Below are 18351 nucleotides of genomic sequence, written 5' to 3'. Positions count from 1 at the left end.
TTTTCGGCTATTTTAGGGTTAAAGTTTTTTCTGGTGTTTAGGGTTGAATAACAGATGTTTTAACCCTGCAGAGCAGAAATATTTTATGATTACACCGGGTTAAATGAAGGGTGATTTCAAAATAATGCTTCAAATCCGAGTTTCTTCATTTGTTTTACTTTCAAATAGTTTTAATTAGTTGGGTACTTTGATCTTCAGTAATAATTTATAAGAATTTGATTAAAAAAAAAAAAAAAAAATCAACTTCAAACTCGATTTACTCGATAACGAAAGCTCAAATAAAAAAAAAATATACTACAAAATCGACTCCAAATGTGATGTAGATTCACCAGTTTCCCGCTTGTACTACGAGTTTCCGGACACCCTGTATACAAGTCCCAGAGAGAGATAGTAAGTGACGTCATCGTTGTAATATCTTGTCTTTATCGTTTTCATTCAAGGTGTGTTAGAAGGAAGGGGACGATCGTCGATGACGTGCGTACGAACTCTCTGGGACTATTTTCGTATTTCTTTCCTATTTCGTCTGCGCCAATTGTAGTACCGACGTGTGTCGTCAATCATTTATGATGGGTAGACTATAGTAATCGACGTGTATAAAAGTGTCGGTATACAATTTATCGTCGCACCGTTGTACAAGTTACTAGGAAAATGCATGAAAAAAATTATAGGTGTATACATCTGTAACTTCATTTCAATATTGAATAAATAATCAAATTGAAAATGTGCAGATAGCTCTAGCCTTTCAGCAGTATGTAATTATTGTCTTGACGGAAATATAAATTTGACATATTTGTAATATTAGAATGTTACTCGACAGACACAGAAAGGAATCCTACTATATTTAATTGGTTACTTGGAAAAGTAACAGGATATGACCCATATTTCTATTTAAAGGAAGTAGACAGTACCAGTTTGAGCAAGGGTTTTGAATGTGGCATAATTCAACCAAATCCTGCTGGATTATCAATCATACAAATTAAATAAATCAAAACAACATAATATATAGTTGATAAGTTCCTACAAATAAAAAAAAAACCACAAGAGTTAGTTATTCCTGTGTGTTAAATTTGATTTAAATTTCAGTGTCATTTTTTAAATTTGAACCGATTGTTTGAAGAATTCAGACAAGCGATAAAGAACCTACCTGTAATAAAATATTAAATTTTTATTTTATTTTAATTGACATTTAAAAAAAATTGAGTTAATTGGTTGACAATTCAGACAATTTTCCCATAAACGAAGCGTGGAATGAAAAAAAAAATGAAAGAGAGGCTACCATTCCCGATAAACAATTTAATAAAGGTAGCCTCGATGTAAAGAATTATCAGGCTCGATGCTCAATGCAGCTTCATTATGTATACCACAGTAAGTAACAGGAGCATTATACAGTGTGTCCTGGGCCGATCGATCCTTGTTCGTGATCTACCGGGTCCTGGGCGATCGATCCTTGTTGGTGATCGACCAGCGTATTGCAGTGGCGGGCGGCCCATGCTCATCAGGAAGTTGTCCCAGTGGATAATGTTCTAGCAGTGCAGCTAATCTATGGTTATTGAATGGTACCTGTCAGACTCTTGTCCTCTCTATAAGAGATGTGAAAGCGAGTGCGGGAGTCCCGGTACTTCTTGGCCAGGCCAAAGTCGATGAGGTAGAGCTTGTTGCAGTGGCGACCGATGCCCATCAGGAAATTGTCCGGTTTGATGTCCCGGTGGATGAAGTTCTTGCAGTGAAGGTACTCTATGCGCCCAATCATCTGGTCTGAAAACACAACATAAATCATTAACCTTGACACTCATTGACTCCATATGAAACAGAATTGTTTTCCAGATATTACACCCAACAATCTGGCCAGAAAACAAAACCAAAGCCATCGGTCTTTACCTTCAATAGCTTTGTACAAAGCTATTGATATATATCAGGAGACACGTGGAGCTATAAACACAAATAAATGAAAAATAACTTTGTAAACATCACTTATAGGTAAATACTTAATGCCGACCGGGTTTCGCTACAACCGTAGCTTCATCAGGACAGTATAATACTAAACATCTAAAATATAAATTAACATGTGTTGATATCACGGTAAGTAGACGGTCTGAGCTACAGTGGAAGAGGTAGGGATAGGTGGGAGATTGAGAGGCGAGTGCTCTTTGTCAATAGGGAACAATCTGAGTATAGGGCTTTTATTTAGGTTTATTTGGTTGTTGATGACTTTGCTATTGACGTTTTTGGCTTTCCTTAACTCTAGCGCCTCTAAGTTATCCAACCTAAGGCCTATTCCGTTTTTATGTAATAGACTGACGCCAGTGTTTCTGTCAAACGTATGGTTGGTTGATATGAGATGATTTGCGAATTCGGAGAACCCATTACTGTTTAAGCATCTCAGGTGTTCTTTGACTCGCGTGTTGATATTACGTGCTGTTTTGCCTATGTAAAGAAAAGCGAAACCCGGTCGGCATTAAGTATTTACCTATAAGTGATGTTTACAAAGTTATTGTTTAATTTTAAATTATAATGTCACATCACAAAGTAACCGCTTCATATGAAGAAACAAATAAATGAAGTAAATGTGAAGAGGATGTGACTCCCAATTCACCTATTGTGCCAATAATGTGACGCCTTGAATTAAAAATAAATAAATATATAAATGTGGTCATTGCACTATGGTAACTGACCAGAGCCAATTGGACTACAGCATCTTCGATTGGGGAATGCTGTTAGGCCGAAGGAAGTGCGGTGGAGAAAGAAAGAGTAAGTCTGAGAAGTGCGTGGTTATTTAGATTTGGCCATTAAACATGTCTAGCAACTTTGTGGTCTCACCAGGATAGATATTTAAGAGTATCGAACCACTCTGGATGAAAAGACAAAAGCAATAACATTACAAGTTAAATCAAAACAAGAGTGATGTTGTCCTGTTGAAATACAGAAGAAGATTTTATGATTCAGATTGAATAATTAGAAGTATATTTATTAATGCTTGTTTTGTGTTTAATACTTTAAAGTAAGTATAAATACTTACATATACACTGAATACAAACATCAGGTAAGTATTTAATGATATTTCTGAAACTGAATCCCAATGAACAAAATGAACCTATTTAAATATAGGTTTGATTTACAAAGGCTTACATTTAATGATATTTCTGAAACTGAATCCCAATGAACAAAGATGAACATATTTAAATATAGGTTTGATTTACAAAGGCTTACATAGACACTGAATACAAACATCATTTTCAATAATTTTAGTGATCAGGTTCAGGTAGGTATTTAATGATATTTCTGAAACTGAATCCCAATGAACAAAGATGAACCTATTTAAATAAAGGTTTGATTTACGAAGGCTTACATAGACACTGAATACAAACATCATTTTCATTAATCTTAGTGGTAAGGTAGGTATTTAATGATATTTATGAAACTGAATCCCAATGAACAAAGATGAACCTATTTAAATATAGGTTTGATTTACAAAGGCTTACATAGACACTGAATACAAACATCATTTTCATTAATTTTAGTGGTCAGGTTCAGGTAGGTATTTAATGATATTTCTGAAACTGAATCCCAATGAACAAAGATGAACCTATTTAAATATAGGTTTGATTTACAAAGGCTTAACATCCATTTTTCAGAAACCAATGTAGTTGTCAATGTTACCTGCCCGTATCTATTATTTAAATTAATATGCATATTGTGTTAGGTTGGATGTTCTGGAACACATTGCATAATCTAATAATATTCTAAAACTTTGTGTTTTAAATTGCTGCGTTAGAATTTACCTGTCTTTGATTGATACAGGGGGAAAAAGTCGAATAATTAATAAATAGTCAAATTACATGAGGCGCTGAACTCAAGAAGCCTATGTCAACCAATACGCTGGTGTATAGAATTCACGGGGTGGTGACCGGCGCTTACCTATCACCTGGTTGGATGAATTTTGCAAGATCGCTGATGAAGCAATCTAGTTTAACCGAAGGCGATGGAGTTTGGACTAGATTCTGCGACACAATATTAAAGTTCAACGGAGGACAAAATTTGTCAGCGGTAGTGGGGGGATTTTTTACCATAGAAGGTGTAATTTTAATTAATGCGAATCAGTAGTTGATATTACTGTGTCAATATACACACTCTACAAAATCTAGGTGTTGACATTTCTGTATGCCTCGGAAAGGCTGTCGTGGAAGTCAGTCGGCTGGCTACTGATGTAAGCATAATAAGGAGCCACGACTAGTGATTTATAAATTCCCGGGAATTTATTTCTGGGGAATATTCCCGGAAACATTCCCGGGAATATTCCCCTGGACGGGGAATTTTGATTTTAACAACATAATACCTCAAAAAGTATAATATTTATTAAATAAAATATACACACATAATATGGTACATATAGAGCAGGATAGATCCATAAAAACTATTCCCATATATATAGGAATAGGATCCAAGAGAAAAATAACAAAAAAACACCGATCAAAATTATTTTAAAGTGAGTAGTATCTCTATATAATTGTATACTGTACAGTATTAGTAGCCTATATACACTTTATGCTAGTAAACGGTACATATAAAAAATCAATCGTAAAACTGTAAAAATGACACAACTTCACAGATCGTTACTGTTCATCTGATGATACCGATTGGACACTGACACTATCAACTTCGCTTCCACTTTCACCTTCATATTCTTCTTCTTCTTCTTCATCCGACCCGGACGAAGTTGTTGCCGACTCAGGATTATCTACGTTTTCTTCTTCCTCAGCACAGTCAATTGGATGTTTTGCGTTTGCGAGTACCAGATAGGTTTGAAACCTTATTTGAGTTGTTAGACGATCCCTCCGTGTTGTATGAATGCGACTAAACGTGCTAAAAGATCTCTCAGTGGCTGCTGAAGTAATGGGAGCAGTCAATATTCTTATGGCAACCTGTGACAAATCAGAACATCCGCACATCCCCTTCCACCAGGTCACTGGCGTGATTTTATCGTGGTAGGGAAGTCCATAGATCAGAGGATGTCGTCTTAGATAACTGCTAACACTCAATAAAGCTTCCAAGAGAAGTGTAGAAACCATTTTATTAAAAATAAAATAAATTCCCCGTTTTGGGGAATTTATTTCAGGTCGGGGAATATTCCTGGGTCTACATCACTAGCCACGACCATAAAAAATATAAATATTTTGTAATAATCTCATATCAATCTGAATTTATTCAGAGAAATTGTGCCATCGAATTGCGAGTGCATTAAACTGATAGCATGTTGGTCACATTCAGCACGAAGCAAGTAAATTTATTATTACGAAAAGAGAAGATGATTATTGCTAGACTGAAGTCATTGATAAGGGACAAGCTAGTGTGATTGATTCAAGAACAGTCATATTTTATAAATAAATCTTCAGTAAGTAACCTAAGATGATAAAACCATTTTTTTTATTAAATTACACCACAAGGGCACTCCGTACCAAGCAAGTAAATAACTAGACCTTTTATAATATAAGAAGTAAAATAATCACATTATAAACCCTTGACTCTGTGCAAAAACGGGCGGTCTGTTTGATAGATTCCCCAATCTTAACAAACGGACTGCAATCTTTAGAGCACAGGCGTCAGGTAGGTATGCTGTCCTTGTTCTATCGGTATTACAATGGAAGATGCTCTGAGGAACTAGCGTCATTGATCCCTTCGGCACCGGTGCGTAGTCGGGATACACGCCAAACATTTGTACACGGTTGACATTTGTCACATGAGAACGGGTCGCTTCTACGATTCGTTCTTAAGTTCAACAGCTCGGCTGTGGAACGAACTGCCGGCCTCTGTGTTTCCTCCCTCCTACAACATGGGACTCTTCAAGACCCATGTTCACTCCTTCCTCTCCACAAAAAGACCCTCCACACAGCATCCCCAAAGATGACATAGGCCCTGAGGGAAATTATTTTCTTCAGGGCCTCCTGTGTGGAGTTAATATAAAAAAAAAAAATGGGTGTGTCAAGCCTACGCAAGACAGAAGTGAAACTTCTAGTATTCTTCTCTCTCTCTCTTTTCATTTCATTCTCTCTTTTTTTCTGTCTATTGACATATTTATAAGTAGCATGTGATAAAAAAAATTAAAAGTTATAAAAAAAGAAAAAAAAAATTAGTTAAAGCGGGGATCGAACCTCGGTTCTTCACGACCACAGTCGTGCGCTCTGCCTGTAGACAGCGAAGATGAGTTAGGAGAGTGAGTTAAACTAGGTATATAATATTAGCTAGGCTCCTATAGCGAAATGATCCCTTTTTTTCGTCACGGTCATGAGTCGGTTTTACTCCGGTCCTCGAAATTGCATGACGCGCGTAAAGAAGTTTCACTTCAAAAAATTCCTCCAAATTTATGGATATAATTACGATCTTTTTCAAGCGCGTATGTAATGATTATTTTTATCAACGTCGCATACACCTTGCTAATGTTTTCAGTATTATTAGGGCTTTTTTATACTAATTTTCATATATTTATTGGCAGGTAGAGTAGAAATTAATATTTTTTAGCGTTTGCCAACGACCATACCATGTTGAACACACCGGTTCTCGTCCGATCACCGAAGTTAAGCAACATTGGGCGCGGTCAGTACTTGGATGGGTGACCGCTTGGGAACACCGCGTGCCGTTGGCCCATTTTTTATGGTAATTTCATGTTTTTTTTTATTTTTTTATCGTTACTATAATTAATAATATCATAAAATTCTTTAACTTTTCAAGTATGCTACAGGCCTAAAATATTACTTAGTGGATTGATATTATGGTCAACCATTGAAAAAAAAAATTCCTACAAAGTTATGGATGTAATTACGATCTTTTTCAAGCGCGTATGTAATGATTATTTTTATCAACGTCGCACACACCTTGCTAATGTTTTCAGTATTATTAGGGCTTTTTTATACTAATTTTCATATATTTATTTGCAGGTAGAATAGAAATTAATATTGTTTAGCGTTTGCCAACGACCATACCATGTTGAACACACCGGTTCTCGTCCGATCACCGAAGTTAAGCAACATTGGGCGCGGTCAGTACTTGGATGGGTGACCGCTTGGGAACACCGCGTGCCGTTGGCCCATTTTTTATGGTAATTTTATGTTTTTTTTTATTTTTTTATCGTTAACATCATAAAAAATTTTATATCATTCTTTAACTTTTCAATTATTCTACAGGCCTAAAATATTACTTAGTGGATTGATATTATCGTCAACCATTGAAAAAAAAAAAGGCGTTAAAAACAAAAAAATAATTTGCCATAGCCGAGAATCGAACTCGGATCAACTGCTTGGAAAGCAACTATGCTGACCATTACACCACCAACGCCAGTTGTCGAGATGAGCTAAGAAGCATTTATATTTTACTTCAAAACTTTGACTAGATCAAATGAACTTTAATCGGTCCCGCATTTTCGTTTCGGTCATGAGTTGGTTTTACTCCGGTCCACGAAATTGCATGACGCGCGTAAAGAAGTTTCACTTCAAAAAAGATAACTAATCATAAGTTTTCACTGAACGCAGCTTTTTGCGCAAGCGGTTGTAAGAATTTAGGAAAGCCCCATAAAATATGGCGCAATTGACATAGTCTTGAGTTGAGCTTAACCAAGAGTCAGAACATGAAAATAGTGGGTATAAATGTGAGTAGCAAGGAGCGGCAATAAAAACTATTAAGGCAGGAAGTTCATCTCCATCTCTAAGTAGTATAAAACAAAGTAGCTATCCACGTCTGACTGTGCACTTAGTTTTACTAAAATAAATTTCTTCCGGAAGGTTTATATATATAATACATATTATATTTATTGAAAGTAGAGAAAAGTCGTTGTTTTGTAATCAAGTAAAAAAAATATGTTGGTGCGCTTACATTACTAACGCTGGCTAAACCTTATGAGATACTTCAAAATAATGTACTTCAGAATTGTATAGCTTAAAAAGACCTTCAGAAAAAACGTACTGGATAAATACTTGGAAAACCCAACAAAGTTATAAGGAATGTATGTGACAAAAGGAAAAATATACAATAATTAGATATACACGTTGTTGGGCGAGATTTCTTAGAATTTGTGCAACCATTTTTGACCACACAAAAATAATAAAATAACTTTGTGGTTTCGATACGGCGACACAAAACAACAAATTAGTAATTAAATAGCTTTAAAATGGATCATTAATCTTAACTATAAAGCAGAATGCTGATTGAATAAAATCTATTATCTATTCAAAAATAACACCTCTTATTGGAAAACCCTGTACTATGCGGTAACATATACATTTGTCTCTGTTTAGCTAAAGTGGAAGGATGTACAACTATAAAGCAGAATGCTGAATGTGCGAAGGAGTAGAAACTCTCTAACAATGAGCTCTGGCATCGATAAATTAGTAGTTTTTTTTGTTTAGCAAAGGCACCTACTATCGCTAGATATGAAGCTTTCAAACATCCATTTGAAAAATTAACTTAAATAATTGCACAATAAAAAAAATATTTAGAAAAGAGAAAATCGAAAACTTGAAACAAACTACTCAAATCAATGGTTTCGTTGCTTGTGTGGCACGTAGCGCCGTCTTGTTGAAAGTAAACGTTGTCCAGATCAATACCATCCAATTCAGGTCATAAAAAATTATTGACCATCTCTTGATAGCAATCCATTCACCGTAACTGTTGCTCCAGCTTCATTTTCGAAAAAGTAAGGTCTAATGACTCCGCCGGACCATAAACCTCACCAAACAGTCACACGTTGAGGATAGAGAGGCTTTTCAATAATAACTCTTGGGTTTTCCGAGCCCCAGATGCGACAATATTGCTTGTTGACGAAGCCACCGAGGTGGAAATGGGCCTCATCACTCAAGATGATTTGCATTTGATTCACTCAAGTGAATTTTAATAATTTCAATGCGTTGTTGAAGCGTGTATCGTTCCATTTTTATTAATGGCGTAGTTTCTACTTGTCAAATGTCAAAAAATTACAGCTTCAAAAGTAACATCTACTGAAATAGCGGGCTATTCAAAATAACACCTCTTATTGGAAAACCCTATGTATGTACGTATACATTTGTCTCTGTTTAGCTAAAGTGGAAGGATTTACAGAAATAATAAGTATATTTGTTGGGTTATTGAATTTCAGAGACTTCAATATTTTGTTTTTGCTAATTTGAGAGTACATACACCGGGGGTAAAGTGCGCTAACTTCGGGAGGTGATTCTACATGATGGTAGAAGTAAAAAAGATAAATGGTTTTTTTCGAAATTTTTTTCCATCAAGAATATTATTTTCTTCATATAAACAATTCAACTTTTGTACTTGAAAATTTATTTCGAAAAAAGGTATATCTATTTTTTACTTGTACTATCATTTAGAATAACCTTTCTTCTTCACATACACCCTGTATAATGATTAATAGCAAGTAATATAATAATTTGGTGTTACTTACCAACTAACATGAGGACTGTTTTTATAGTAAACCGTCTTGTACAAAAGTTAAACAAGTCTTCTAAACTGGGCCCTAGAAGGTCCATCACCAGCACATTGTGGTCTCGTTCTTGGCCAAACCATCTGAAACAAGCAAATATAATAAGGTCATTGTAATCATTTGTATATGGCAGTTTGAATAAATGATAGTTTTAGACAAATATGGAAGAATTGTGATAAATATGCCAGTATCAATCAATCATATCAGTTTTAGACAAATATGGAAGAATTGTGATAAATATGCCAGTATCAATCAATCATATCAGTTTTAGACAAATATGTCAGATTTAGAAAAATATGTCAATTTTAGATAAATGTGCGAAAATTGTGGTAAACATATCAGTATCAATCAATTAAGTCAATTTTAGACAAAAATATCAGATTTTTTATTATGGAAACAAACAGTACATTTTTTTAAAGTTTAGTTACATATACATTTTTATAAGTTATAATTTACATCTTATATCTACAGAATCAACAATTTTTTCATACATATTTAAGTAAATATTTTTTTTCCGATAGCCAATTTTTCACCACATATTTAACCTTATTCATAGACTTACATTGCTTTATAGTGTCAGGTAATAAATTACAGTGGGTTGCCATATTAATAGAGGGACAGTTCCAATATTTCCTGATTTTTATGTTTACGTTGTCTCTACTTCTAAATAACTTGGATATGATGGCCATTCCTTCGTTATTTTTGTTGCTTGTATCACCACTGATACTTTTAAGAAGTGGCAACACTCGCAAAGTGCCACATCCCTCGAAAATTTAAGGTTTTTTCCATGTGGCCAGCATTTTTGTGAAAATTCGTGATTGAAGTTCTTGTAAATAAATATACATAATAATTATATTTAAGAGTTTTAACAGTTAAGCTGTACAAAAATGTAAGTAATTATTAATTATCTATTCATTTTGTAATTTTTTTTTTCATATCTTATTTCAGTGAATAGTTTTTCCATATTGAGTCCAATGTTCTGTTTTTTCAGTATGGCTAGATCTTCAGACACGTCCCCAAGAAAATGTGCGGAAGTGAAGACACTATTGATAAACACTCAACATTCCCAAAGGGAAATAGCAACCATTACAGGTATTTTAAAGTCTGTGGTTAACAGGATAAATTAGAAAATTAATCAAAACCTGCCCTTTGAATTGAATCACAATGGGAAATGTGGCAGAAAACGAATCACTACACCTCGTACTGACCCCAAATCAAAGACGTCTGTCTCCAAAACCGCAAAAAGAGTGTGGCTCGTCTGACCTTGATGATCAACGAAGATGATATCGAAGTCTCCCAAAGGAGAGTCCAGAGGAGATTGGCTGAGGAGAACCTCATTGGTCATCGGCCAGCTAAAAAACCTCGTCTCACAGTAGATATGAGGAAAAAAAACTACTGGAATGGGCCAACGCACACCAAAACATGAATATAGAGAACTGGAATATGGTAATTAACAATTTTGTGGTTATCAAACTTTAAAAAAATTCCATTAGTTTGATTATGGCCTTTTTTTAGGTGTGCTTCTCTGACGAGTCCATATTCCAAATTTTGTTGGATAAATCATTGTTCGTCCGACGACGCCCAGGAGAGAAATTTCATCCGGACTGCCTTGTAGAGACGATCAAACACCCTACCAGTATCATGGTGTGGTCAATCATCTCTTCCAAAGGGATTGGGCGCCTCCACATCGTGCAAGGGACTATGAGGCAGGATCAGTACAGATAAATACTGGAAAATCGATTACTGCCTCAAGTCGAAGAATGGTTCCCTGGTGGCCAGGAATACGTCTTTATGCACAACTCCGCACCCTGTCATAAAGCCAGTCACTGCATTCCTGGCTGAAAAAAATGTGCCGGTTTTACCTTTGCCGGGGAATTCCCCTAACATGAACCCTTTTGAAAACCTGTAGGAGCTCACCAAGAGGGAGATTGCCAAGGAGGTGGTCACAACGAAGCAGCAGCTCATCGAAACCCTCATCCGGGTGTGGCATCATTCTCCTGAACTAAAGATTACTGCAAAATTGTGAATTGATAGTATACCACGGCGTGTACAAGCTGTTATTGCGGCTAAAGGCGAAATTACGAAATATTAACTTTTTGTTCGATAATGTTTAATAATAAAAAAAATAAAATAATCGCAGATTAAGGACAAATACGGTGTATATAATTTTCAAAATTCACTGTCCTTGTTAATAAATAATAATAACCGCACCTAAAATTATAAACATCTGTGTTTTATGAACACAGAGTGTGAAAAACACATTTTCCATAGGTGTCCCTATTAATATGGCAACCCACTGTAAATATCTTCGGTATGTTGTATTCAAATGTTCTCTGTCCGTATTTATTATTAAATTTCGGAACTATTAACCCGTCATTGCGCGTGAATCTAGTACTGTATTTATGTTCTAATTTTTCTTTATGCTGCGGGGTAAATATATACTGAATTATGATTTTTTGCCATAGAATAGCCTTAACAGGTAAAATTTTGATTTGACATGATTTACAGAGATGAAACAAAATATACAGGAATAAGATATTTCATGTTGTGTACCTTGTAATGTCTACTAAGTGGTATGTTTATTCCTTAATTACCAGGTGACGTGTGTAGTTTATAGGTGTGTGTGTGACGTGTGTAATGTATGTGTGAGTGTTTGTGTGTGTGTGTGTCTGTATGTATGCGCATTGAATAGTTTAAATTATTGACATGATGCCACGATTGAATTTGGGCAATGAATCCGAAAAATGTCGATGTTAGAGTTTAGACAGATATTATTTAGAGTATGAAGAGCTCGGTTAATTGGCGAATTAGATGAAAATGAATGTGTCATTTGAAGACAGATGAAGTTTTAGACAAAAATTGTCATTTATATTTATGTAAATAGACTAATGTCGGTTTTAGACAAACATCAAGTCAGTCATTAAATATGTCAGATTTGGGCAAATGTGTCAGTTTAAGCTGAAAATAAGACATACGAGGGGTACCCAAAAGAAACCAAACTAATGATGAGGTGGGCTCAGTTATTCTAGTACCAGGTTCTGCTGGTAAGACCGTGTTCAGCTACCTATCACCAGTCAGTATGCCAAGCACACTATGCTGGAGAGGTCATCCTTTCGGCTGGTGTGAAGTTTTTGGTGACATTTGTTTTGTGTACTCCTCGTTTTTTTTTACCAATATTTTAATCTAAAACTTACATTAGTCTTTTGAATGACAATAAACTAGGCATCTCTATTCCCATCAGCACTATGATTATCTGTACACGCCTTTCTTTTTCCTGTATATATCATTTTTCGCAAAAGACCGAATATATACATTGTAATGCATGTCCAAATACATCAACACAAAACAGCTGATGTTGTTGAATGTCAGTTAAATGTGTATAGGAAGTACCACATATTCAAAATAATATTATATTGAGAACATCTTTCAGCAACCAGATGAGTTTTTATCAGTAATCTTGCTTGGATAAATTCCACAATAATAATTGCAAGAGATGCAACTATCTACAAATCGACTATCTATCATCTATATAAATAAAAACGTAAATGTTAGTTTGTTCAAAATCTTAAACATACATTGCATTTGAATACGCGTGTTTTTATATACCTATATTATATAGATGTCGCTTGTGACAGGTAAAACATGTTTTTCTTTTATTTTTGAAGTGAAACTTCTTTAGGCGCGTAATGGATTTTCGGGGACGGAGTAAAACCGAGTCAGGATCGACACGAAAATGCGGGTACCCCCACCACCGCTCACCGTTCACTGTCCCTCTCTCACCATATGCGCTTGTTGAGGTGGGGGAGCCGCTCACGAACGTTTTGCTTTGAGTTACGAGCGAGATACGAGTTCGGTTTAGCAGGTCGGCCGGTAGCGCACTTGCGCGGCCACGCCCACCACGGCCAGTGAATCAGTTAGCAGCGTGCTCCCGCTGTGATAAGTTGTGTTCGCGTTTTGTGTTGCGTTTACATTTACATTTATAGTTGTAGTTCATTTAATTAATTCATTTAATTTTTGATGAAATGAAAATAGAGAGAGAGGAATACTAGAAGTTTCACTTCTGTCTTGCGTAGGCTTGACACACCCACTTTTTAAATAGCGCCACCTGTTAGACGCAAAAGCAACACGCGGTATTATTTATCTACCTGCATAGACAGACTGAGAAGACACAGCAATGAGTGGCGGGGTTTTTAAAGTTAAAATTAATAAGCGAACAAATTAACATTTTCATGTTTTGTTTGTACAAAGTCACGCAATTAGAGATGATGCATACTTAGGATTGCGAGTATTGGTGCACTTTCGACAGGAATGTCCTCGAAAAGCGCCACTGACAAATAACCGTCTGTTATGCTTATGCGAAATTATTTTTTTTTAGCGAAAAAAGAACAAAAGTTGACTGAAATTGAATATTCGAAAAGTTTTTACATATCTTCTTTTTACTATCTATTTTTATAAAGAAGGTTGACAGAGATATTGAAGGGGGTAAATGCAGGTAACTCCATTAATGGAGGACTGACCGCAGTTGGCGCTAACTAAAAATTGTCCAAAGAAGCGAAGCAAACAGTACACAGTCGAGTACTGGCAGAGGAAGGATGAAAGTAGACTGAATGCTGTAGAAATGAGATCCCTGAGGCGTATGTGTGGTAAAACAGGGTGGCCACAAAAAACGGATTTCAAAATTCCCTGATAATTCCAGGTTTTCCAGGGCAGTTTCTATATTTTTCCCTGATGTTTTATTTGGTATAAGGACATATCGTTCAAAATTTTAATTTTGAAACACGATTTTCATCTACGCCAGAAAATTAGAACAGATACATAAATAAAGGGAATTCCGTCATCTAAAGCATTTATTATTTCCTTGCACCACAATAATCTATTCAAAACAAAATACACTTATTACAAATTTATGATATTTCGCCTGAAGACAATTTGTGTACAAATGAAAAGACCAGACAAAAATAGACAAATAAACAAAAGTAAGTACAGTAGAACCCCGATAATTCGAAAAAACGCGTAATTCGAAATTTTCGCCAAAAAAATTTCCGCAGAAAATTTTTTTCATAAATTTTTTTTTTTAATTCGAAATTAGTTAATTCGTAATGCGAAATTTATTTTCGACCGCGCACGAAAATTTGTTCGTGAAATTCGAAAAAATTTGATTTTTGCGAAAATAAATCATAATATCTCGTAAATCTGAATCTAAAAGTTAGCCGTGGCGGTAAAACGCCGAAAAATGTATTTTTACGTGGTTATACATCGTCCTAATTAGTATTATTATTTTGTAAATCTGAATCGATTTACAGTGGAATGTTGTATTTTTTCAAATTTATTTCGAATATCCGAGTTTGAAGGGCCGAGAAAATACGTTTTACGCGGATATGTGTCGTAGTTTTACGAGTTTACACCAAATATCTGTATTTAAAGGGTCGACCGCGAAATCTCGATTTACGCGTAAATATATCGTATTTTTACGAATTTATTTCGAATATCTGAATTTTAAAGGGCCCGCCGCGACGGAAATCGGACGCGAAATTTCAATTTACGCGGAAATATATCGTATTTTTACTAACTTTACTTCGAATATCCGAGTTAAAAAATACGGCGCGACGGAAATCGCGCCGAAATATGACATATTTTTACGAATTTACTTCAAATATCTGAACTTAAAAGGCCGGCCGCGACGAAAAACTGCCGATAAAATTCGATTTACGCGGAAACATTTCATATTTTTACGAATTTATATCAAATATCTTAATTTAAAGGGTCGGTCGCGACGTAAATCGGCCGCGCATTCTCGATTTACACGGAAATATATCGTATTTTTGCGAATTTTTTTCGAATCTGAATTTTAAGAGCCGGCCGCGATAGAATACGGCCGCGAATTCTCGTTTAACGCGGAAATATATCGTATTTTTACTAACTTTACTTCGAATATCCGAGTTAAAAAATACGGCGCGACGGAAATCGCGCCGAAATATGACATATTTTTACGAATTTACTTCAAATATCTGAACTTAAAAGGCCGGCCGCGACGAAAAACTGCCGATAAAATTCGATTTACGCGGAAATATTTCATATTTTTACGAATTTATATCAAATATCTTAATTTAAAGGGTCGGTCGCGACGTAAATCGGCCGCGCATTCTCGATTTACACGGAAATATATCGTATTTTTGCGAATTTTTTTCGAATCTGAATTTTAAGAGCCGGCCGCGATGGAATACGGCCGCGAATTCTCGTTTAACGCGGAAATATATCGTATTTTTACGAATTTAAATTCAGATATTTGAAATAATGGGCCGACTGCGGCGGAAAATTACCGCGAAATCTCGATTTACGCGGAAATATATAGCATTTTTACGAATTTATTGCGAATATCTGAATTTAAAGGGCCCGCCGCTACGGTAATCGGCCGCGAAAATAAAGAAATAATTGGTATTAATACGAATTCACAACTAAAATACCACCCGGATTTGAAGAGGCGGCCGAGAAAATCGATTTTCGGCGTATTTTATTTTTCATAAAAATTCGAATTACGTGGGAATTTGTTAATTCGAAATTTAATTTTTGATGTCCCGTGGATTTCGAATTAACGAGGTTCTACTGTATTGACACTTTGTAAAAATGTTGATAATGATGATCTTTAAATTTTATTACGACCGTACTGGGTGTCCGACCCTTTTGACACTTTGTTGTAACTTTGCTAACTTTTTCTTTACAGATTTCGCACCTACAAGCTGTTGCAAGGGCTATTTACGAAAATAATAATAAAAAAATACCTACTTATCTAGTTTGTCTTTGACGGCATATCTTTTGTTACACACGCCGCAAGTAAAATTAATAAAACACAACTTTGGGACTTCACAAATCGTAAATAACGAATTTCGTTTTATTTTTGGAATTCCCTGATATTTTAAGAATATTTTAAAATTCCCTGACATTTCCCTGATAATTCCCGGTTCGGTAAAATTCCCTGATAATTCCCGGTTTTCCCGGTTTTCCAGGTCTGTGGCCACCCTGTAAAACCATGTATGATCGTGTGAGAAATGTGGAGATCCGCAAAGAGTGCAAGGCTGATGTAAACGTAATGAGTAAGATTAAGAAAGGGACGCTTAGATGGTTTGGGCATGTAGAGCGAATTAGCGAAAAAAGGAGTGTAAGGAGAATAAATGATGCAAATGCGAATGGTGGCAGAAGTCAGGGACGCCCGAGGAAGACAAGGTACGATCAAGTGAATCAGATACTTGAGTCGGGCCATGTCAAGAGTCAGAATAATAGAAGAGTATGTATGAATGTGAATGAGGCAAGGAATATGTGCCAATACCGAGTTGTTTGGCGATCCGTCCTCTCTGCCTACCCCGGCGGAGAAACGGCGTGACGATTAGTTAATTAGTTGGTGTCTGTGGTGGGCGGGCGGCGAAGATTTGATTTTTATACAAATCTAGTAAATCTCTTCCAAGATCAATAAAATGTTGCACACTTGACTTTGACAAGAGGAATGTCACATTCTACACTAGATTACGATAAAACTCTGAGAAAAGCCCGAAACTTCAATTGGTATTGAAAATAAAATTATTTTGAATTTCACAGGTTGAAAATGATGTATGCAAGATATGCATCTGTGTTCGCATCAACATTCGCTGTGATTCCTATACATATCCTTCAAAACGTATTTCGAATCAAGTACAAGTCACCTTGTATCCTTCTACCAACCGGATTTACAGATAATTTTTTTTTGTAATTTATCATTTCTTGATTTTTATCAGTCATAAATACTCGAGGGTGAGTCAAACCAGATATATCGTTGGTAGAACTGTGACGCAGTGGGGCGTCGCGAGTTGCGATCAAGAAGTCGAAGTATTTCGGTTGACGCTCTATAATATATCAATATTCTTAGGAAGAATGTCGTTTGTTGATGCGTATAGTAAAAACTACGCAGTTCGACATGTTAACTTAACACGTACGACGTTATGAATGATGTTTACCAAAATAACACGACAAAAATAATACAAATAAAATAATAACGTTAAATGAAAAAAATTACATCAGCGAAATTTTTGCTTCGGCGTCGAAATATGGACGTAAAAATACACAGAAGCAAAACATGGCTTTTAAATTGTCACGTTTTGGAGAGAAAAAAAAAAATTTTGCGATTTTATTTGTAAAGCTTTGTAGATACTCTCAGTAACGCCCTGGCGATAATTTTCGAAAGGCCCCAGGCAGTTGGGATTATTGTGCGCGATTCGCATAAATTTTTTCAAGAAATAGTACATTTTTTGAAACTTGAACAATTGATTCCACACGAAGAAAACTTAGGACGCGTTGTTTCGGAGAATTTGAACAATTCTTCAAATTTCAACTTTCATTTCCTGGATCTGTGAAAGTCCCATTCAAGTTCTGTTATTATATCATTGTAGGCTAGCTGCTTGACAAAACTTAAATAATAACAGAACTCGAAAAAATCTTTCACAGAACTAGAAAATTAACTTTGAAATTTGAAGATTTGTTCAAATTCTCCGAAACAACCCGTCCTTACTGATATAAATATTGCTAATTTGTTAAGAATCTCTTCAAATTATTCGTAATACTGTTAAGAATCTCTTCAAATTATTGTTAAGAATCTCTTCAAATTATTCGTTAAAACGAGATTGCAGAAATTTAACGATTGAATAGACAGGTTTCCTAGTAAACTTGTAAAACACGAATGTGTTATCGCGACGTTGTAACACGTGTCCATAAAAAAATCTAATATTTTCGCATTACATAATACTAGCCGACTTGACGGGGGTCTCTCTTTAGGAGACAGATATATACCATCGCGGACTTTCTGTAGGCCTTTTAAAGATATACAATTCCGTAGTACATAATTTTGATGCATCTCTTAAGGC

The 18351-nt window shown here is 35.5% G+C and overlaps 1 protein-coding gene and 2 non-coding genes across 9 annotated transcripts in view; 2 read left to right on the top strand and 1 right to left on the bottom strand.

The window, feature by feature from the left end:
• LOC149411706 (casein kinase I-like) overlaps positions 1–18351 on the bottom strand; it is a 78036-nt gene that overhangs the window by 15542 nt on the left and 44143 nt on the right. For all 7 annotated transcript variants that reach the window (XR_016304807.1, XR_016304806.1, XR_016304808.1 and 4 more), the window contains exons 3-4: positions 9425–9546; positions 1561–1755 (exon numbers count right to left, since the gene is read on the bottom strand). Coding sequence is in view for 4 of the 7 variants with exons in the window: in XM_089646848.1 (XP_089502974.1) it covers positions 1561–1755; positions 9425–9546 (317 nt within the window). In the remaining 3 variants the exon portion in view is untranslated. The remainder of the gene's footprint in view (positions 1–1560; positions 1756–9424; positions 9547–18351) is intronic.
• LOC149411708 (5S ribosomal RNA) lies at positions 6519–6637 on the top strand. The gene has a single exon (XR_016304840.1). It is a non-coding gene; the product is annotated as a 5S ribosomal RNA (ribosomal RNA).
• Positions 6961–7079, top strand: LOC149411707 (5S ribosomal RNA). The gene has a single exon (XR_016304839.1). It is a non-coding gene; the product is annotated as a 5S ribosomal RNA (ribosomal RNA).

Source organism: Hesperophylax consimilis, chromosome 25 (assembly GCF_061612785.1).
Source record: "Hesperophylax consimilis isolate HC1 chromosome 25, BYU_Hcon_1.0, whole genome shotgun sequence".
Classification (NCBI taxonomy): domain Eukaryota; kingdom Metazoa; phylum Arthropoda; class Insecta; order Trichoptera; family Limnephilidae; genus Hesperophylax; species Hesperophylax consimilis.
Note: the sequence above shows the minus strand (reverse complement) of the source record. Positions and strands in the feature narration are given on the sequence as shown.